We start from the raw sequence: 22,855 nt of genomic DNA on the forward strand, positions 1-22,855 counted from the left end.
GTATAGGTTTTCAGGTTTCTTGGTTATATACCTAGGAATGGAAATACTGAGTCTTGTGTTAACTCTACATTTTACACCTTGAGGACCTACCAGTTTTCCAAGGGGCTATACCACTTTACATTCCCACCAGCAATCTATGAGGTTCCAGTTTCTCCATACCCTTGTCAACACTTGTTATCGTCCATCTTTTTTGATAAGTCCCTCTTCATGTGGGATGTGTGGTGGTACAGAGTTTCAGTTTGGTTTGATGAAAGTTTCCAGAGTGGATAGTGGTGGTTGGAGAGCAATGTGAATATACTTCATGCTACTGAATAACGTCCTTAAAATGGTAAAATTCTATGTGGTGTATATTTTACTACCTTTTTTTTTTTTAAGTCCCTCTGAATGGAGGGAAGGATTAAAAAGTAGAGATGTTATAGTGTTTACATTCAGAAACTACATAGTTATTCTTAGTTACATTAGTTACATTGGTAGGATTCACCAACCCCCTTGCCCTCCAGCAATGTCCTTCTCTGTGTTTTTTGGCTTCTCGCTCAGGTTGGAGGCAAGATGGCTGCAACCTGTCTAACCTCACAACAGTGTGTAACAACAGCTATAGGAGAAGAAAACCCCCATTTTTTCTTGTAGCCATCCTGGTTGGTGTGAGGTGGTTTCCATGGTGACTTTCATTTGCATTTCCCTAATAACCGATGATGTTAAGCATATTTTCATGTACTTTCTGGCCATTTACACATCTTTTTTGAAGAAATAGCTATTTGAATTTCTTCTCCACTTCTAAATTGGTTGTCATTACTGCTGACTTGTTATAGTGCTTTATATATTCTGGATGCTAGTCCCTCATTATATTTATAATTTGCAAATATTTTCTCCCATTTTGTGGGTTGTCTTTTCACTTTCTTGATGGTGTCCTTTGAAGCAGAAGAGTTTTTCATTTTAATGAGGTTCAGTTAATTTATTTTTTCTTTTATTTCTTGTGCTTGTTTGATGTCATTTCTAAGAAACCATTGCCTAACCCAGGTTACAAAGATCTATGTCTATGTTTTTCTAGGAATTTTTAGTTTTAGCTCTTGTATTTTAAATTAATTTTTGTATGTATTATGAGGTAGAGGTCCAGTTTCATTCTTACCATGTGGTTATCCAGTTGTCCCAGCACCATTAATTGAGAAGACTATTCTTTCTCCCATTGAATTTTTGGGGTACCTTTGTTTAAATTAATTGACTGTAAGTTAATGGGTTTATTTCAATGGATTTAGTTTCAGTTCTATTCTATAGGCACAAATGTCTATACTTTAGCCAGTATGACACCATCTTGATTACTATAATGTTTAGAATTCAGGAAGTGTTAGCCCTTCGACTTAGTTCTTCTTTTTTCAAGATTGTTTTGGCTAGTCTGAGTCCCATACATTTTCATATGAATTTTAGGATCAGCTCATCAGTTTCTGCAAAAAAGGCAGCTGAGATTTTGATGATGATTGTGTTTAATGTGTACATCAATTTGGGAATACTGCTAACAATATTAACTATTCCAATCTGTGAACACAGGACTCTTTTCATTTTATTTATGTGCTCCTTAGGTTCCTTCAATTATGTTTTTTTTTACTTTTCAGTTTACAAGTTTTGTATTTCTTTTGTTAAAAGTATTTCTAAGTATTTTATTCCTTTTGATGCTATTATAAATGGAATTTTATTTGCAGATTATTCATTGATAGTATAAAAAAAGGTTGACTTTTGTACCCTGGTCTCATATCCTGCCACCCTGATTAACTCATTTATTCTAAGAATTTTTTCACTCTGTGTATGTATTCCTTAAGATTATATATATACAAGATCAAGTCATTTGTGAGTAGAGATAGGTGTACTTCTTTTTTTCTAATCTGGATGCATTTTATTTCTTTTTCTTGCATAATTGCCCTCCATGCCCTTCAGGACAATGTTAAATAGAAATAGTGGACATCTTTCTCTTATATCTGATCTTAGGCAGAAAGCATTCAGTCTTCACCATTAAGTATGATGTTAGCTGTAGGTTTTCTGTAGAGGCCCTTTTGCAGACAGAAAATTTTCCCTTCTGTCTCAAGTTTATTGAGTAATTTTTGTTTTCATGAAAGGGTATTGGATTTTTTTTCCACATGGTTTTCTACATTTATTGAGATGATCATGTGGCCTTTGTCCTTTATTTTGTTAATCTGGTGTTTTACACTGATTTTCATATGTTGAACACACCTTGCATTCCTGGGATAAATCCCACTTGGTCATGGTGGGATTTATATTTTGCTGGATTCAATTCACAATTCACTAATATTTGGTTGAGGATTTTGTGTCTATATTCATAAGGGGTATTAGTGTGTAGTTTTCTTTTCTCATGGTATCATTGTCTGGATTTGGTAAAGGGCAATTTTTTTTACTCAAGATATTTTTGTAGCATTTCTTCTGGGCTGACCTTCATAGCCATACAAGAAAAAAAAAAATCACTCTCACCTTTTATGGTCATACCTCACTTTTACTATAATCTTTAGTTACTAAAAATGATACTACCCAGTTTTATCACCTACCATAATCACTGTATTTGGCTTCAAACATCCCCGAGCTTTTTCTCAAAATCCCTGAGAAACACTAAAACCACAGTGAGAACAAAAAAGTGCATGAGCTATGTTGGGCATTGTTGAACACTTTACAAGAATTACTTCACTTAATCTTCACAAATCTAATAACTAAACACTACTATTATGCTCATTTCACAAATAAGGAAATGGAGGCAAAGAGAAGTAAAGTAACTTGCCCCAGTTCCCTCAGCCAGTAAGAGGCTGTGCCAAGATTCAAACCCTGGCATTGGACTCCCAAATTCATGCTCTTAACCAATATGTTTCAGCATTGAGAGTTTTCAAAATGGATGTATTTTAAGTATTTAAGAAAATTTCAGAAGAGGTGATCAAAATTTTTTTGAGAATGTTAGCATAGTTGGAGGAAACATGTGTACCATTTTGGGAAACTATTCTAAAGATCCAAAACATATATTTATGAGAAAATACGATACTTCCGTTTAAAATATTGGTCACCTTGTCTTGTATGGCAATGAAGATCTTTGATATTAAATGGTCTTGTCCAGTATTTTTACTTTCCTACAAGTTCTGCATAGTTTGTAGAAAAAGATCATCTAAATTCTATTTCAATGTTTTTTTATTTTCAAAGAAAAATAACATGAGCAATCCTTTAAAAGGATCCTTCAACAGTAAAATTTTAAATGCTTTGCCCTTGGAGAAATATTACAAAGTTGGTGTGTTGATTCTTCCTGCTCTCAGGACTTATTAGGAAAACCAAAATTTTTACTTGCATTTCTTCCCTCCTGTGCATCAAAGACACACAGCAAACAGAGCAAACACAAAAATATGACTTATCAAATATGAACTTATTCAATGACATACTCTATTAATTGTTAATCAACAGCTTCTTTTCTGCACCTACTATGTGAGATGCCTCACGACATGGGAGATAGCAAAGGGTAGATGCCAAGAGCACAGGCTCTGCATGCAGACAGCCTTGCTTTGAGTTGAGTTCCACCACGTATTCATTACATCATCTTGGGCAAGTGTCTTAATCTCTTTAGGCTTCAGTTTTCTCATCTGTAAAATGAGGATAATAATAACATAGTTACGTGAAGATGAAATTAGATAATCTACATAAAACACTTGTCATAGTATCTAGTACATTGTAAGCACTCATTAATTAGTTACTATTAGGAAATAAAGAATTGACTGGGATATCCTCTCTTTCAAGTAGTTCATAATATCATAAATAACAGTAATAGGAAGGAGAATAGTCCATACACCAAAAGAGCAGAACAAACAAAGTGTTAATGGGGACTTAGCAACCAAAGGACACAAAACAGCTGGAGAAGAGAGGAGGGGGTAACAACTGAATGGAGTTTAGAGGAAATGGAGGTAACTCAAAGGCCATCAAAGGAGATGGGGTGGAAGGAACAGCAAAAGCAAAGGTATAGAGGTGGAAGAGAGCCCCGTGTGGTCAGAGTGGTCAGCGGGTAGGGTTTATGAGAAGGAACAGTGAAAAATAAAGCTGAAAATGAGGCTGGACATCCCTGACTTCCAAGTTAGGGAGTTTGGCAGTCATGCGGTGTGTATGAAAATATTTTGAATGAGATTTTTAAATGAAAGTTGATGGTTTGTTTTTGTTTTTTAGATTCAGGATCCAAAACCATTTCAATTTAAAAAGCATTTTAAATTCTTGGGGAGTCACTGATCTTTTTGATCCACTCAAAGCTAACTTGAAAGGAATTTCAGGTAACATTTCTTCTTTCAAAATTTTTGGCATTGTGCTTGGGGGCAGCTTTGTCATACTTTGATTAAGGGATTTTCATCTACCAAGGCTTCAATGGTACAGTCAGAGTTAACATTATTTAAAAGAGGAAAGAAAGTTTTGCTTTATATAAATTCTTATATAAACATATAAGACATATAAACATATTCTATTGCTCCAGATAACAGCCAAATTTGGGTTGGACTTTGTGGGAGAGGAGTGTTTCTTGAGACCTCTAAGCCCTGTTTTTGGAGACCACCTTCAGAGTGAGGTCAATGGCCATAGAACACAATACAACTCACCCTCCTTCTGCCTGTCATGACTCGGAGCATGCCAGAGACAGCGGTGCAGTAACAGAACTCTTCATTCTGGCCTCCCACTGTCATGCTAGCCTCACAGTTGCCCTTTGTTTCTACCTCTTCCCTCTCCTGCCCTCCTTGTGCCATTTCTGCCCTCTTCTCATAAACTAATCTTGAAACTCCCTCATCCATCCAACTTCCTTTCTTCAAATTACTCACGTCCCTGTAATCTTGCCCTAAAGTGTTCTCCTTTCCCAAGTTCCTATTAAATTTCTTTGCCCCTAGTAGATGTGCTGCTACTAATCAATAGGAGCTGTATTTGCTTATGATGTGACAGGGAACTTACATCAAATATTAAAAAAGAATGGAATGCCAAAACCTCATGTTCCAGAATCTTCTCAGAAGCCATTAGGTAAACTAATTGCTAACTCCAAAGGCTCTGGTTTGTTTCCGCTCTGGATAGTAATAAATTATTTGTATGAAGATGATGCTGTAGCAGGTATTTTCATTGGCCTTAATACTTTCTTTGCCTGATGAGCTTCAGAATCTCCATTTTAAATGCTAGAACCTCATCACACAGAGTTTTCTAAAGCTTGCTCAAAATCTTATTAAGTGATCACACACATAAACACACACAAACACACACAGGAATTTGGTCCATAAAAGCAGTCTTGGCTTGTGTGTTAGATGTAACTAGACAAACTAAATGGCAGTTACTTATCAAATAAAGCACAGGAGGAAGGATCTATTCTAGAATTTTTAAAACCCACCAGCACTGTACTCATTACCTAAACATGCAAAGAGATAAGCAAAGCAATAGTCAAGTTTGGGCATAGTGCCCCCAACAATGCTTGGTGCACAATGGATAGCCAATAAATATTGTTGACTTAGTTGAATGACACAACCAGGAATTTTCCCTGGTGACACAGGCATAATCTGACACTGTAGGGAAAAGAGAAAGCCTAGAGTGAAAGGATCAGAGGTCAAGGGAAGGGGAAGGGGAAGGGATAATGAACTTGAGTGTACTCTATCTTTAATAATGTGCAAAATCCAATCACAGTTCTTTTTGTGACTCCAAAACTAGTTAGGGCATTCCTTTTGTTGATGATGATACCATTCTTCCTTTGATCGTTCTAGTTCAAAACTTTGGGACCATTCTTAACCTTTTCTTCCACACCAATACATTCAATTGATCACTGTGACTCACTGATTTTTTTCTTCATAGTTCTTAATCTCTCTGCCTTTATGTCCTAGAAGTACATCTCAAAGTACCATTAATCCTATGTCCTCAAATAGGGCTGTGCTTAACCCACCCACATCATCATGCAGCTCCCCTACTGATAAAGACTTCCAAGGCCCATAAGCTCTCTTGACAAGATATAACAAGCAATCTAGTTTAGAAAGAACAATTTTTCATGCTTTTTTTATGATGCAGTTAAAGTCTATGTAGATTTGTTCAAACCAGCAGAAATACAGGCCCATGGATCTAACTTGTTAAATAATTACCAAGCAGTTAGCATGTGCCAAGTGTGAAGCTTAAATTAATGTCTCTTACTAATAAAACACATCAGCCTTATCTTCTCCCATAAAGTTTTGTTCCTCTAACACGGGCTCACCAAACAATGATCCAATCCCTGTTTTTATAAATAAAGTTTTAATGAAACAGCCGCTCCCATTTATTTACAGACCATCTATGGCTGCTTTCCTGCTACAATGGCAGAATTAGGCAGTTGCAACAGACAGCATATGGTCTGAAACTGCTAAAATATTTAATATCTTGGCCTTTACAGATAAAGTTTGCCAACTACAGTATTGCTTTCCAATACCCTTCTTTAAACATAATCAAGAGACTAGTCACTTCATTGCTTAAGTGAGCTATTGACTTAGTTATAAAGACACGCTGACTGAATCTTTCTAACAAATAGTTTCGTCATTCCTAAAATGAGATGGCTACCACCCACTTCACGTCTTACTTATGGAAATAAAATTCTTTAACATATAGCAAAGCATCAGCAGAGAGTTTGCCAGAAAGTAAGTCATCAGAAAATGCTGGTCTCCCTTCTTATAATTAATGAGGTTATGAAGCAGTTTTGTGCTATTGGTAGAAGCTCAAACCACAGGGAATATTTGGCCTTTTCTTTCTATTTGGTTCCAGTGCCCAGAATCATTTTACTTAAATTCTCCTTCCCCATTTAAGTTCTCCTTCCCCATTTAAATGTGACTTGTCTCTTCCTTCATGGCATCAAATCCTTTCCTGTTGCCTGCAAAAAAACTTGTTCAGTATCATCTCAAGGCCCAGCTGAGCCCAGGTTATAATTTTTCTCCCTAGACGTCCTTGACACTACATGTTATAAAGCTTTTAAGAGTAATTCCAGTTTCACTTACACAAAAGGTACCAGCTGGATATATACTTCTTAAGCAATCAAAAGGATCAGCAGGCTTTGATACAAACCCATGCTTTCTAATCCAAGAAATACTACTTTTGCATAAATTTAAAACTTCAAAGAAACATTTTTCTTGACTTTTATAAGTGAATAATTAGTTTCCAATCTCTGCTCAGTGAGAACTACAAGCTCCATGTTACTACAACTTAAATGAGAAACCACTCATAGTTGTTTGGTTACATACTGAAGTTAACTTCTGCCATGCCAGATGACTGATCAGAACTGCAATAGGGCATCAAGATGATGAGATAGATCATTTCCAACTTCAGTCCCCCTCCTAAGAAGACCAACTAGCTGCCGTCCATAGACAAGTCACCACTGTGGAAATCCCAGAACCCAGATGTGAAGCTGAAGCACCACTCTGAACCACAGAGACTGAGAAGACCACATTATAATGGTAAAAGGAGCAGCTACACTTGGTCTGTATCACTCCTCCTCCAGGCGGGCACAGCACTCACCAAGAGTGCCCTCTCAGGCCCACTATAATTTCTCCAATGAGAAAAGAAAACCAAGGTGGACATCCAACTCTTCCAGTGTTGCAGGACACTTTCTGGAAAATCCATTCAAGTCTTGCCTCCTGGGGAAGACTTAGGAATCAGATAGAGAAGGAGAATGTGGGAGGCAAGGCTTACACTAGCCAGCATTCAAACTTTGGCAGACCATATTCCTGCCTGTAGCAGTACCCAAGCAAAGACTCCAGCCATCAGGAATGCCCATCTGCAAGGCCAGGCTGGTAGTCCCAACTGGCCAGAAAGCACGGTTGGCAATTCTGCCTGATTTGACTCCCTAGTCAATGGACCATACTACCACTCTACCTTGCAGGAAAGCAAATTCACAGCCCTACTCAACTGCTATGCAGTTTCAAGTCCCATCCATCAAGGAAGCCTGACAAGAGAACCAGCTAGTTGAGAAGCCCATCCTACAGCTCTGCTTGGGCAGAGAGCCTGGCCAGCAGTCCTTCCCAACTGTTGAGCATATCCCCTACCTCCACATAACCAGGGAGTCTGAAGAATGACCTTGGGGAGCCTTGTAGCCCAACCCACAGTGCTACTAAGTCACAGAGCCCAGCTTGTAGCCCACCCAACTTCAGGGCACAGTTGGAAGCCCCACCTGAACATGGAGCCCAACCAGCAGCACCATCCAGTTGGGAAGCAAAGCATAAGACCACCTGACCAGGAAAGATTGTAGAGTCCCTCTCACAGTTACCCAATTATGGTGTCCAACCAGTGGCACGACACTGTCAGGAAACACAGCTACAACTTCATTGACCAAGAGTTGATTGTAGACTTAGGGACTCAACCTGACTGTGAAAGGATTGAGCCACTAACTCTGACATAGCCAGAAGTGCCACCTGAACAGCAAGCCCACCCAGCAGCACTGCTTGAATACAAACCCAACCAGCAGTCCCACCCAGCCACAGAACTCAGGCAGCAGCAGCCCCCTGCAAACTCAAAGCATATGTAGATGTTTTGCCCACACAGAGATGATGACAGTAAGCCCCAACCTGCCCACAAATTCTACCAGCTGATTGGTAAATATCTTTCCTTACCAAAGCAAACCTGTAAAGCCTGGAAAAGGAGACCCCTTACTGAAATGCACAGATACCAATACAAAGAAGCAAGGACCATGAAAAATGAGAAAAATATACCATTCAAAGAAATTAATAAAGCTCCAATAGCTACCCTAAAAATGTGGAGATGTTTGAACTGTCTGACAAAAAATTCAGAACAATCCTCTTGAAGAAATTCAGCAGACTACAAGAGCACAGAGACAACTAACAATATTAGGAAAACCATGCACAAAATAAAAAGTTCAAGAAAGAAATAGAAACCTCAAACAAAACAAAACCAAGAAACCCAAACAAACAGAGATCCTAAAGCTAAAGAATAAAATTACTGCACAGAAGAATTCAGTAGAGAGCTTCAACAAGACTCAGCCAAACAGAGTAAACCATCAACCAGAAGATAAATCATTTGAAATTATCTAGTCAGAGGAACAAAAAGAAAAAAAGAATGAAAGGGTAAAGAAAGCCCATGGAAATTGGGGACTTCACAAAAGAAAAAATATACTCGTTATGGGAATCCCAAAAGATGAAAGAGAAAAAAGGGAAAGTCTACTTAAAGCAATAATGTCCAAAAACATCCCAAAAATGGGTAGAGAAAAGGGCTTGCAGATTGACGAGGCCCAATGAATCCTAATAGGTTGAACCCAAAAAGGGCTACACCAAGACACATTACAATTAAATTGTCAGAAGTCAAAGACAAAGAATTTTAAAAGCAGCAAGAAAGTAGAAACAAGCTACCTAACAAGGGAACCCACATAAGATGATCAATGGATTTCTCAACAGAAACTGCAGGCCAGGATAGAGTGGAATGACATATACAAAATTTTGAAAGAAAAAAAATTGTCAATCAGGAATACTATACCTGGCAAAGTTGTTCCTCAAGTGAAGCAGAGATAAATCTTTTCCAAACCAAAAAAAGCTAAGGAAATTTATCACCACTAAACCTGCCTTACAAGATATGCTAAAGGACAGTTTTAAAGCTGAAATAAGGATGCTAATTAACACTATAAAAATTTATGAAAATGTAAAAATCACTAATAATGGTAAGTATATAGTCAAAATTAGATTCTCTAATATTGTAATAGTGGTACATAATTACAACTAATCAACGAATTCAGTAAAGTTGTAGGATAAAAAATGAAATACAAATATGCATTGTATTTCTTTACACTAACAACAAACTACCTGAAAAAGAAATAAAGAAAACAATTCCACTTACAGTTGCATCAGAAACAATAAAATACTTGGGAATAAATTCAACCAAGTGAGGTGAAATATCTCTACATTGAAAACTATTAACACACTCGTGAAAGAAATTGAAAAGGACACACATAAATGGGAAAACATCCTCTGTTCGTGGATTGGGAGAATTATTATTGTTAAAGTGTCTGTACTACCGAAACCAATCTTCAGATTCAATGCACTCCCTATCAAAATTCCAACAGCATTTTCCACAGAAATAGAAAAAAAAAATTCTAAAATTAGTGTGGAACCACAAAAGATCCCAAATAGCCAAAGCAATCCTGAGAAAGAACAAAGCTGGAGGCATCACACTTCCTGAGCTCAAACTCTATTATAAATCTATAGTAATCAAAACAGTATGGTACTGGCATAAAAAGAGACATGAAGACAAATGGGGTAGAATCAAGACCCCAGAGCTAAATCTGTGCATATAGTCAACTAATATTCAACAAAGAAGCCAATAATACTCCATAGGGAAAAGATAGTCTTTTCAATGAATGGTGCTAGGAAAACTGGATATTCACATGCAAAAGAATGAAACTGGACCCATATCTTACAATACTCACAAAAATTAACTCAAAATGGATTAAAGACTTAAAATAGCTGAAGCCATAAAACTCTTAGAAGAAACCATTGGAGAAAAACTCCTTGAAATTGGTCTTGGCAATGATTTTTTGGATCTGACACCAAAAGTGTTAGCAACAAAAGTAAAAAGAAACAAGTGGGACTACATCAAACTAAATGTGTATTCATATCAAAAGAAATAACAAAATGGAAAGGAAACCTGCAGAATGGGAGAAAATTTCTGTAAAACCACATACCTAAGGGATTAATATCCAAAATATATAAGGAACTCATACAACCTAATTGCAAATAATAATAACAATCTGATTTTTAAATGGAAAAGGGATCTGAATAAACATTTTTCCAAAAAAGATATTCAAATAACTAACAGGTACATGAGAATGTGCTGATTATCACTAATCATCAGGGAAATGCAAATCAAAACCACAGTGAGCTATTACCTCATACCTCTTAGAATGGCTATTATCAAAAAGACAAGAGATAACAAATGCTGGCAAGGATGTGGAGAAAAGGAACTTTGTACAATGTTCACAGGAATTTAAATCAGTCCAACCATTATGGAAAGTCTTATGGAGGTTTCTCAAAAAATAAAAGTAGAACTACCACATTATCCAGCAATTCTACTTCTGAATATGTGCCCAATGGAACTTAAATCACTATCAAAGAAATAACTCCACCCCATGTTGATAGCAGCATTATGTACAATAGCCAAGATAAGGGGAAAAATCTAAGTGTCCATCAGCAGATGAATGGATAGAGAAGCTTTGGTATATATATTTTGATGGAATATTATTAGCCATAAAAAAGAAGGAAATTCTGCTATTTGCAACAACCTAGAAAAACCTTGAGGGCATTATGCTAAGTGAAATAAATCAGAGAGAAAGACACTGTATGATCTCACATGTGGATTCTAAAAAAAATCAAAGTCACAGAAACACAGAGTTTCCCATCCCTGCGGCAGGGATGGGTAGGAGTTGGGGGGTTGGGTGAAGGTGGTCAAAGGGTACAAACTTCCAGTTATAATTCTAGGGATGTAATATAGAGCATGGTGACTATAGTTAACAATGCTGTATTATATATTTGAAAGTTGTGAAGACAATAGATTTTACAATACTCACAAAAATTGTAATTATGTGAGGTGATGGAGGTGTTAACTAACTTTACTGTGATGATCATTTTGCAATATATACATATATGAAATCATCACATTATATACCTTAAACTTATACAATGTTATATCAATTATATCTCAAAAAGCTGGGTGGCAGGGAGAAGTGGGTTTGAGAAGAATAGAGAAAGCAACTGACTTCAGAGCCTGGCTTCAGAGGCCATTTCAAATTCTTTTTAGCACTCTCTCTATGTATCCGGGGCTGGGTGTTATATGACACATTCCACCTGTTACAACTAAGTGATAAGAAGATGAGAAAGATAAACTAGAAGCAAATTCTGGCAATAAATGTTTTAATGCCACTAAATTTGCCAATAGTAAATAGTAATAATTGGAAGGACAAATGACACAGAAAATGATGTTTATCCTACATTTTGAAAATCTGAGGTTCCAATGTTGGGACATCGATTTACATTTTGCAATTCTTGTGTTTACACAGTGTCGTTATGAAGACTCTTAAATCCTTTGAGAGTATGATCAACCACACACAAAAAAATGATGGTCTCCACTAACAAAGGGGAAAGAGGCACTGAAACAATCATTTGGATGAAACTTGCCTAAGACCCATTCTGTGGTTTACCCCTATGATTCTATAGATACCAACCAACACTTCCTTACAAGTGACATCCGATTAGAGAACATTAAGGCAGCTGTTTTTATGGGGAAATGAAACAAATGTACGTGAGGAGTGTCTATCATTCATTCATCCAACAATTACTGAACACAGTTATGTACCAAGCATTATTAGGTTAGTTAGGTGAAGTAAAAAATATTTAAAATTAATAAAACAGCTTCTGCCTTCTAGGAGCTAATAATCTAAAAAGAAAGGTTGACATGAATACTTGTAGATAGTATAGAAGAGTGGAGAGTATGCCAGGAAGGAGAGTAAGAAGAATCTTAAAACACTTGGCTTTGGATATTGAAATGTAATATAGGAGTAAATGGGTTTAGGATGGGCTACAGTTTTCCAGAACACTAATCTGGTAAATCTAGAGACAGGAGATGATGCAGGTCATTCCGTGGCTAAACATTACATATTATAGTTCTCCTGCAGAGATTCACTACAAACATCAGCAAATAAGCAGCTCTAAGAAGTTCACTGCTAAAAATAAAAACACAAAACTATTCAACCTGCATTCCCTGTTTTAATTAATCATGGATCCCTTTTAATAGCATAGCATCTATAAAAAATCTTGGGAACAAATTTGGGGAAAACATGTTGCATGACCCTCAATGGCACTAAATAGCCATGAGCACTCAAGAAGATGAATGCAAAGCGGGAGAATGCCTTTGTGTCTGGATTCTTTTGCATTGCTTTCATTAGTTGCATAACATTTCAATAGCTACTTGACAAAAGTAAGCAAATAGAGATCTGTCATACAAGATCATGCAAGAAGAGAAACACAAACCTACAATGACTCCTGAATTCTTATTTTGATCACAAATGTTTATGATCTGAAATGTTTAACGCTTCCTAGAGATAAAATTTAAGAGAGGTGTGGATGCTGGGGCAAGACAGGCCGTGGGTCTTGGCTCAGTGTCTGTGCAAACATGTAACTGTCAACTATTGGACCACTCCTAGTGTGATGGAGAAAAGCTATGCTATTTAATAGAAACTCAAGAAATTGTAATAGCCAAGCCTATCTAACTAAAGACTCATTCATACCAATTGGTCCTATTTTTCACATTGTGTCAAGGGGCCTGGACTCTATCACAACCACATTTACTGTATCTTAGTTGGTAGAGTCTCATAGTGAACCTCTGTTGACTTCACGGACACTGATTTGAAATGTTCAGGTACCACAACACTATAATGAGGTCACAGGTAAGTAAAACCTCATGAGCATCAAAGAATCATTATTTAGCCACAAAATTCTAATTTTGACACTGCATTTGTTTGCTCAATGAGCTAGTGAAAGAAACTATGAATTAGAGAGAAATTTCTTTTCTGAAAGATCCTACAGAAGAAGACCAACTGCTAAAATCAATCAGATTCTTCACTGGTTTTAGGACAAATGATACCAGGTGAATGCTTCCATTGATTTTTCCCTTCCTCTGGCCTTTGTCTGGTCCCCTTCAATGATGCTGGAAAATAACTGTTTCTTACAACAAATATAGTCAACTCACAATTTCCTGTGTATACCTTATTTAGAAGATGGATGAATTGCTGCATATCCTATACTCGGCTGGTTTTATTCTCTCACGACATTCATTTGCATCTCCTTGTATGTGCATGAAAAATGCAAAACAATTTAATTAGTCTAAGATGAAACAAAGAAGCTGTCTCAAAATACAACATGTAGATTGAAATGATTATTTTAAGACTCATGCCACAGATCCCTTTCCAGTGGCACGCTGGAGTTGACTAGAATATTTCTTGCAAGGTGGTATTTTTTTGTGGCGGGGTGGAGTGGAAATGGGTGCTGCACTGTCAGAAAACCTGCAAATGCCCAATTTCTACTTCTTATCACGTGTGTGACCTCAGATCACTTAACAGCGCATTCTCAAATGAAAGGGTAGGTAATAACCAAAGTTTCTGCTAGTTCTAAACATTCTTATATACCTTCATTATGTCAAATACAACATCACTGTGGGGAGTTGTTTAAAAATGCTTAATGGTTAACTTACAAAAAGCTATCAATTTCTCTAACTTAATCATTCATATCCCTGTTTGCGAAGCTTCTTCAAAACTGTTAGCACACAACTATTACAGTCCTAGCCTATTATCTTTGCAGATTCTAGACCATGGGGCAAATTACTGCATGACTACATTCAGTATACTGAGTGTATTCTGTACACTCAGTATACTGAATGTAGTCATGCAGCTTTTAGACACATTTTTAATATATTGAGTTATGACTTTTAAGATCCATTGTACAAACCTGTGACTGTCATTTAAAGGTGGCTCTTAAAACACAGTCCAAGAAAACATTGAAGGGAAATCATCTCAGAGGCTGGCTGAAAATGCAGATTCTTGGACGCCAGGATCCACTTTAACACATACTCTGGCAATTCTTATACAAAGTTTAAAAAGTACTAGCTGAAGGAAAGATTTCAATATTAACTAGAAATTATTTTCGAAAACTATTTTAAAAACAGGGCACAGCTCTATATATTAATTTGGGAGGGATTATTTATTAAATTCACCAAATCTGAGGTCTTAAAAGTCACATAAAATATTGCAGCTTAAGAATTTTCCAGACAAATCTCTCCCTAGCTATAGTAAGCAGCATGACACTGTAATTAAGTTAAGTACATTCTTTAAAAATACACTCAAATCCTTAAGCTAAATGCATTAAAGATGGAAATAAGCAATTCACATTTTTATTTCCCGGGATTAGGCCAAGATGACTTTTATGTTTCTGAAGCAGTCCACAAAGCCAAGATTGAGGTTTCAGAGGAAGGCACCGAGGCATCAACAGCCGCAGGTATGTTCAGAAAGGGGGCAGCAGCACTCAGTCACACTGCTTGCCCTTATCTGCCTTAGTCACATTTATCCAGTTCAATCTTCACATTTCTAAACCTTCCCACTGAAAAACCCCAAGTCCAGATGTGGCATAGCATTTAAAAAAAAAAAAAAGAAATGTTAATACAGAGCAAGGGTTTGAAAAATGATGGGAGAAGAGAAATCCATTTTGAAAAGGATTTGTCCCATCATCCCCATCAATAAGGACTGAAGTCATTCTGAAAATTACCTTTAGTAAGGAATTTATTCCATGGAGTACTTTGAAAATGGGACACAGGATTGGCTAAATGTCTTCTTAATTTTCCCATTAATTTCCCTTAATTTTCTGACATCATCTTAATTTGCCCATTTGTACCCCCAGCATAATGAAATGTTATCATTAGGATGTTTTTATTTCTTCAAAAATCAAGGGATATAACTGACTTCATATCCAATTTTCAGTGACTTTCCTCAAATGAATAGAAAATGCAATGGGATTCTTCTATTCTTTCTCTCTCCTGCAGCTCTGTTGTTACTGAAAAGGTCTCGGATTCCTTTTTTTAAAGCAGATCGGCCATTCTTCTTTTTCCTGAGAGAACCCGACACAGGTAGGGCAGTATTTTTTGACAGAATTCAGATAAATATATATCGGCATCTCTCTAGCAACAAGCGCCCATTTGTCCGCTGTGGCCTAGAACAAGCATTCTTTCTAGCTAGTTTCTATGGTTTCACAATCTTCCCAGTTTCTTGTCGCGTATCCTGAGAAAGGGGAGTGTTCCATACTACAAACGGAAATTAATATCCTCCATGTTGTTTTTTACTTCTCCTTCAGCTCATTTTTAGTTGACGTGGGTTTTTTAAAAATTCAGGCTTCTGCTTCTGGGGAGACTTAGAAAGATCATCAAAGTAAAATAAATGTAAATCTTGATTTTTCCCCCAGTTGTTGCCTCGCTTTCTCATCTCTGTAGGACAAAATAGTTCCTTCAGGGGACTAGCATCTCCAAGTAGCCTTCTGACTCAGCAACCCCAGTATTCTAGTGAATGCTAGTTTTTGTTCATCTTTCTCATGCTTGCTGAAATGCCACAAAAATCAAGTGTTTGCCCCAGTACTTCTAAGTCCCACTATACAATCTTGTCTTAAGCCAAAGATGGTATGGTACCGGCAAAGCCTTAGCACATCAGAAGGACAAGCAGAGGTCCTTTCAGCTTCAACAATGAACAAAGTACTCAAATTATTCCTCTCAATGTTCCCCCTCCCCCGACAATTATTTATCAGCCTGGGAAGGAAAAGAGATTCTCAGTAAAGAGTTGTTGGCAAGTTAAAACAATGTGTTAAAAAGAAATAGGATGGAACAAGACTAACAAAATCAAGCAAAAGTGGATCTACTTTAACTAAACATCAGGCATTATTTTTATTTATGGAGAGAAAAAAAGTCAAAAGTTAGAATGAGAATTACGCATAGGTTTTACACAAATTGTTAAGGAAATACTGTCAACATCATTTTATCTGAGAATCATTTGCATACTGCTGTAACTTGTGCTAGAAATCAAAGGAACACTTTTGTGACAAAAAGGATGAAGATAATCATTCACTAGGAAATAATCTATTTGGGGAGAAAAAGTCCATCAACAGAATATAATCCTCCTAGGATTTCACCATGATCATTCCAACCCCATATTTATTAGATGAAATTGTCTCATCACTCAGAACAGGCAACAGAGAGCCCTCTCTTAGAAAGGATACATGTCAAAAAAAAAATGAAAGATGAAAAAAATGACAGGTTCTACTTCCTCAAGAAACAGAGACAGGGCTAAACGTGAACAGAAAGATCATTGTCAAAAGCTGATCGCCAATAAAAGTTGATGACAGTTAAAAGAGAACAATTTCTCTTGGAATTCAACTGCATAAAAATGATGTAAAACCTTTGAACTAGTAAAGGACACACCACTATTTCAATGATAGGAGTTTTCAGATCTGCCTCAATAAACAATGAAAATAAAAGCCTAATCCAAAACCAATTCCATAATCCGTCGCACATCTACATATAGTCCTTGTGAGTTTATTTACTCTTTCTGGGAGGTATCTGCCCACATGATTCAAGGCAAAGTGACTATTCTTCTGGTGAGAGGGGGTATTAAAGAGATAGGAATCAGTCTCAATCTTCAGTACACCAAACTGATAAATCTTACTCATTAGAGCAAATAATGAATCCATTGACAATGGGACACATATGGGAACATTAAGAAGAATGATCTTAATCTCAAGATTAAACTGTTGGAGAATATCCTTTGTCCAGCCTAAAGCCAACTGGTGATCTACAGGGCCTAAGAGGCATGATATTCCCCTGAAATATACTCCCTCCCTCCCCTTTGCTTGCAATTCTATAGTAGTTTACTAATTTAACTAATATGCCCCGTTTCTTAAAATTTAAAAAACCTTCAAGATGGGATATTAAGCTTGAGTTTCTTGAATGGCTTCAAATCTTGTGACTAGGTTTTGGATGAGGCAGGCTATACAGTATGATGGCAGAGAGATTAAGGACAGAAAGAGGAGACTGAAGAAACTTTCTCTTCCCAACTCCCTCTAGGGTTCATCCCAAAAAATGTATTAAGGTGAAGGGTTTAGAGGATTATTACTTCATGAGCAATCTCTAAAATGGAAATAAGAACTTCCTGATAAGGAAAGCTGCTAAACATTGGGAAAGACTGAATCCCTTTCCTAAATATTCTCAAGTATGAACTTTTATCTGAATGACTTGTAATCCCTTCTATTAATCACAGAATCAAAATATACATAAAGACAATTTAAGACCACACAGTGTATTCTGGATTTTGTGTAGCTCTTGAATTTAGCAGTGACTGCAGGTAATCACCTTAACAATTCCATCTATTAAATGATATCCTGCTTTAAAGGTATTTGTAGAGGTAAAAAAGGTTTAAAGAATTGCATATGAAAATACTATGTAACGTTACATTAAATGCCTCTTTTTCTTGACAGGATTTGTCTTCAGCATTGGGAGAGTTTCAAATCCCCTAAATTAAGAGATCTCAAGCATATTCTCCACTTTCATCTATGCTTTTCTTCATAAAAAGTTACAACTGCATTCTGCTATACCCTTGAAATTTTAAAAATGTTCTGCTAAAGTGTAAAAAGATAAGGGTATGTGATTTTCAAATATTATGAAACTAAAATTCCATCAATTTTACTATAATTTTATAAATTTATTTTGCCCTCTTTTAATCTAAATGCATTTTAACCTTCCTTTCTATTGGTTACCCCAAAAGCACTACAAGGCACAGCAGTGATCTATGAAAGGTGAATGAGTGAGTCTGGTCATAGGGTCACGTCCTCAGTGAAGACACGTGAGGTCATGTTGGACTGAGAGTGGACAGTGAACAGTGTTGGTTTTTCCTTATCTTGGGTAATTCAGGGGGAATGCACAATGAGCAAAGTCATCTGAAATGTTTGCTTTCCGTTTAGCCTCTAAACAAAATGGAGAGTTTATATGTAAGAATAGCAGAGGAGAACAAAGAGATCCTCTTTGACCCCCCAATTTGTTGTGGGACTTTTGTAAGCATGGCATCAAGCTGCTAAAGACTAGACATTTCAGAGTATGTGATGTACCTCCAACTTACAACTCCCTAACTAACAGCTTCAACTTAGTGCCATTCATAATCCTAGTGAGAAAGGAAAAAGGTGTTGGGACTAAAGAAACCAATATTAAAGATGTCTGCTTTTAAACAGCTTTTAAAGTGTCTGCCTATTTGCCCCAGATACCGTCATTTCTATTATCTAGGCAGAAATGGGAGTATGTTGGTGTGGCCAACAAAATCTAAGAACACAGAGTAAAAAGACAATGCAGGTTATGTAACAGGTAATTACAGTTAGCTTTAACAAATATGAACTTCAAGTGGTGTATTTTTCCAATGCTTAAAAAGCAAGGCCTTTAAAATTCCATTATCCTTAAGATGGTTTTAAATGATTACTTTAAATGTGATTATTTCCTAAACCACACAAGAGTAAAATAGAGCATTTATTGATGGAATAACAAAAGTGCTTTTCTTAAATATTCTTCAAAATACATTTGTACAACTTACAATAATATATCCAAAATAACTGTATATACAAAACATTACCTAGTTTTAATGTATGTGCTTTTTTCCCCAAAAATTACAAAGTAACTTCTTTTTTATTTTTTTTTGGCAAAGTTCAACCTTAACAGAGGTGACAATTTTAAAGGTTGGTTTAAGAAAATAGAACCTGAGGGAAATTGACACGCAAGAGTCAATGACAAGCAAGAGATTTGGAGGAATATTTTTAGTTTGTTAAATAAAAATGTGTTTTAGAGTGATATTTTTCACATTACAAAAATAAACCAAAATGAAGAAAAGGTCACTGTAAAATGATGGAAAAAGGATCTGTAGACTTGCTCTTAGTATTTCAAATAGCCAACAATGCATGTCAAAAAATGAATGCAAGATCACAACAGTCTTGTATTTACTTTGTATTTGGAGAAGATAGTGAAACAAGTGGCCACATTCTGTTTTCTTTTAATTGCTATTAATATGGTTGATCTGATTGGCTCTTCGATGAATTTCATCCAAGAAGTTCTCCAGTTGTTCTATTAGCATTCGTTTTTTAAACCTGTATAAAAAAAATAAGTAATAGCACTCTCAATTTCTTGTTAATGGATATAGATCAGTATAATTTGTTTTGTTTTGTTTTTAAGACAGGAACTGTCTTGGGAAGATCTTTCAAAGGAAAATGAAAATGGAAAAAAACAACTTAATGATATATAAAATTCACTTGAAGATAAACAAATTATTTTATCAGTGCAGAACTACAGTTTGTTCCTGAAACAAATAATCTAGGCCCAGGTATAATGGAAGCAGGTTATTTGTTCTACATCCAAAAAGAGAAACAAAAAAACCCTAACATTTACAAGGGTTATAAATATTCCAACAAAATTTGGACTCCCAAAGCAATGACTCCCATATCTTCTGATGCTCTTTAAAGTTGAATGTCTTGAAAGGAATGTGAAAAAAGTATGAGTATAACCCCCCACAAAACCAAAGAAGAAAGGAATAGTTGGGTGGTAACATTAAAAAACCCTTGGGTTCCACTATTAAATTTGAGAGCTAGCAAATCAAGGATAATTAGGTATCTGTGGCTACAGGATATAGCAAACATTTAACATTCAAGGGGCAATTTGAAATTTTTTTCACTAATACAGTAGACTAAAATTGCATTTGCCCATATAAGTACTAATACTGCTGCTGCTCCCTGTCCAATCTATACGCACTTCCTTTCTATTTGTAAATTCATATGCATAGCCACCATAATATTACCAATCTCCCTAAAAGGGGGCAGAAGTAGAGGGCAAGCACCAGGAATGAAGCTAGATCCATGATGAAGTCTGAGTTGATAAAATGTTACATAAAGAAAAGAATAGGTTAAATATTCAAAATAAATAACATGAAAAGTTATGTCCTTATCTTGAACCTTCAAAGTGGCCTATGCTCTAGCCACTCCAAAAAAAGAAAAAAATTAACTGCTCTATCTAAAAATACCTTTATGTGTACCATGGAAGAATCTGGGCAACCATTAAAGGGTGGGTATATTTAGAAGGTCAGATAACACTAAGTTTTCTTAAAATACTAAAGAAGTATTAAAAGAAAAATAAATGTTTTTTGTACTCCCTAAACTCACAACTACGATTTCCAGTTAATTGCACTTTATAGTTACCATTTATAATCTTGATCCACATTCTTTGTATTAAAGTACATAATCCTGGGCTACTGAAGCAATCAGAATAAGGCCCATTTGTCCAACTCTGCTCCCCTTAATTACACATTTTCCCATGTACAAATGAACTGCATCCAAATATTGTCTTTCAAGGTTATTTCTAATCACTGATTAATATCAACTATAATCCAAATGTGCAAAGGAGAAAATTTAAAGGCTAAAAAATACAAAGACCCCAAAAAGTCAGAGTAGGATAAATGAGAATTATGCAAGTATCTGTAATCTATAGGGAGAAAAGGTCCAAAATTGGCAAAGAATTTTGTGGCTGTGTTTAGTTTACTGAACTTCTTTCAATAAACTAAAAAAGGAATTTTTAGTTTATTGAACTTCTTTCAATAAAGTAAAAAAGAAGAAGAACTTCTATACACATGGGTGTGTCATATATATGCATAATACCACAAGTACAGAATAGGTATTATTAAAATATTGACTGTATGCTGGGGACTCATTTCATAATCATTTCAAAATGTGCAATAAATTCTTTACCTTGATGCTTCTTTAATGACATTTTGTAAAAATATTAGTCTTGTTTGTAAACTGCCTTGCACATGCTTCAGTAACGTGAAGATTCTTTCATATTCTTAAAATGAGAAGCAAAAAGAAAAATTTAAGTGGCTTTTCTACACACTCTTATTCAATATTTTTCTACTGCAGTTTCTATATCAAAATATACTACACAAAACCAAGACATTCCACATAAAATTTTCACCACTAAAAATCTTATAATACATATATTTCCATCATATATCAGCAAAGATAAAATAACTTGTTAAGCTGTGTTCTTGGTAAAAGTTCCCATGAAGATATCAAATGCAAAGCTTAGAAAAATAAGTGAAGAGCTTCCTGATAGTGCCACTGAAAAAGAAGCAAAGTGCCTCCATCCTTGTAATTCAAATTCTAAACTACAGTTCCATGGTAGGGAGGGGCAAATGGAGGGGTGGGAGAAACAGGTAAAAGTGCTATTTCAGTTTCAAATTTTCAAAATTTCAAAAACTGCCAAGGACTATAAGCAAGGGTTGTCTTACCCACTTCTGAACCACCCGTGGGTCACTGTATCATCATAGCAGGTGATCTGTCAACATCTTTTGAATGAATGCCAATAATATTGAAATTTTATCCCACAAAGTTCTTTAGTATTCATGTAACAGACAGCTTTTATAACTTCTGGGTTTTTTTGCTTAAACATATCCCTGGCCACTCTCATAGTTTAAACCTTAAAGGCAGTAGTAGATACTATGCCAGGAACTTCACAGACCTGAAGTCATCTAATATTCACTCCATCTTTTGGGGTTTGCTGTTACATTTAATTGCAGCTGCTATGTAGAAAAATACTCAGGACTCCAGGTCCCTGTCATGGTAGGAACTGTGTGCAATTTATCTGTGTGTTCTTTAAGCTCTGCTCTCAGTCCCTCCTGCTTACCGTATCTACACCATAACACTTTGGATATAGCAAATATTTAGTGTTTGTAGGCTGAATAAAGAACCAAATCTTTTATATATCTGTATCTCATACGTTGTTCGTCACTGATCTAGAATCAATCTATGTTTTTAGTTAATCTGACTCTTCTCTGAGCACAAACAGAAATCAAATATAAGGTTTGCCTCTAATTATACATACTTCTTCCTGGCTTTCGGATCTCTTTCATTATTTGTGCTTTTAGTTCAGTGTTGACCTCTTCATGGCTTCTGCAATGCATCAATTTCTTTCCTTTGTTGAGTGAAGATGCTGGTATATTCTCTTCAGGACACTGTTCTTTATCTCTTGGTTCCTCATGATTTTCTAAAAATCCACCAACAGTGAGGTCATTAGTTCCTAAATGGTCATGACCAAGAGCCTCTGTATGATTGGTTGGTCGTTCCAGTAAATTGGCTGGAGAAGAAGGTGAAAATTCAGCATCCATAGCATTTGGTGTAATATCTGATGAAAGTTGGTCTGCAACATGATTTTCAACCACATCATCTATTGTCGAATCATTAGTGGCCTCTGAAACTAA

General features: G+C 36.1%; 2 protein-coding genes across 3 annotated transcripts in view; one reads left to right on the forward strand and one right to left on the reverse strand.

Annotated features, from left to right (window-relative positions):
• Window positions 1-18,097, forward strand: part of SERPINE3 (serpin family E member 3) — a gene marked incomplete at both ends in the record, with an annotated part of 30,725 nt that extends 12,628 nt beyond the window's left edge. Inside the window, 4 exons of the mRNA XM_080797932.1 lie at window positions 4,192-4,292; window positions 14,952-15,038; window positions 15,580-15,663; window positions 18,054-18,097. Coding sequence (XP_080654058.1) covers window positions 4,192-4,292; window positions 14,952-15,038; window positions 15,580-15,663; window positions 18,054-18,097 — 316 coding nt within the window. The remainder of the gene's footprint in view (window positions 1-4,191; window positions 4,293-14,951; window positions 15,039-15,579; window positions 15,664-18,053) is intronic.
• Window positions 14,734-22,855, reverse strand: part of INTS6 (integrator complex subunit 6) — a 92,429-nt gene continuing 84,307 nt past the window's right edge. For both annotated transcript variants that reach the window (XM_080797927.1, XM_080797928.1), the window contains 3 exons: window positions 22,480-22,851; window positions 21,348-21,441; window positions 14,734-19,700 (listed from right to left, as the gene is read on the reverse strand). In XM_080797927.1, the coding sequence (XP_080654053.1) occupies window positions 19,607-19,700; window positions 21,348-21,441; window positions 22,480-22,851 (560 nt within the window). In that variant the 3' untranslated portion in view covers window positions 14,734-19,606. The remainder of the gene's footprint in view (window positions 19,701-21,347; window positions 21,442-22,479; window positions 22,852-22,855) is intronic.

The sequence above is a fragment of the Martes martes genome (genome assembly GCF_963455335.1).
Source record: "Martes martes genome assembly, chromosome: 3".
In the NCBI taxonomy this organism is placed as follows: Eukaryota; Metazoa; Chordata; class Mammalia; order Carnivora; family Mustelidae; genus Martes; species Martes martes.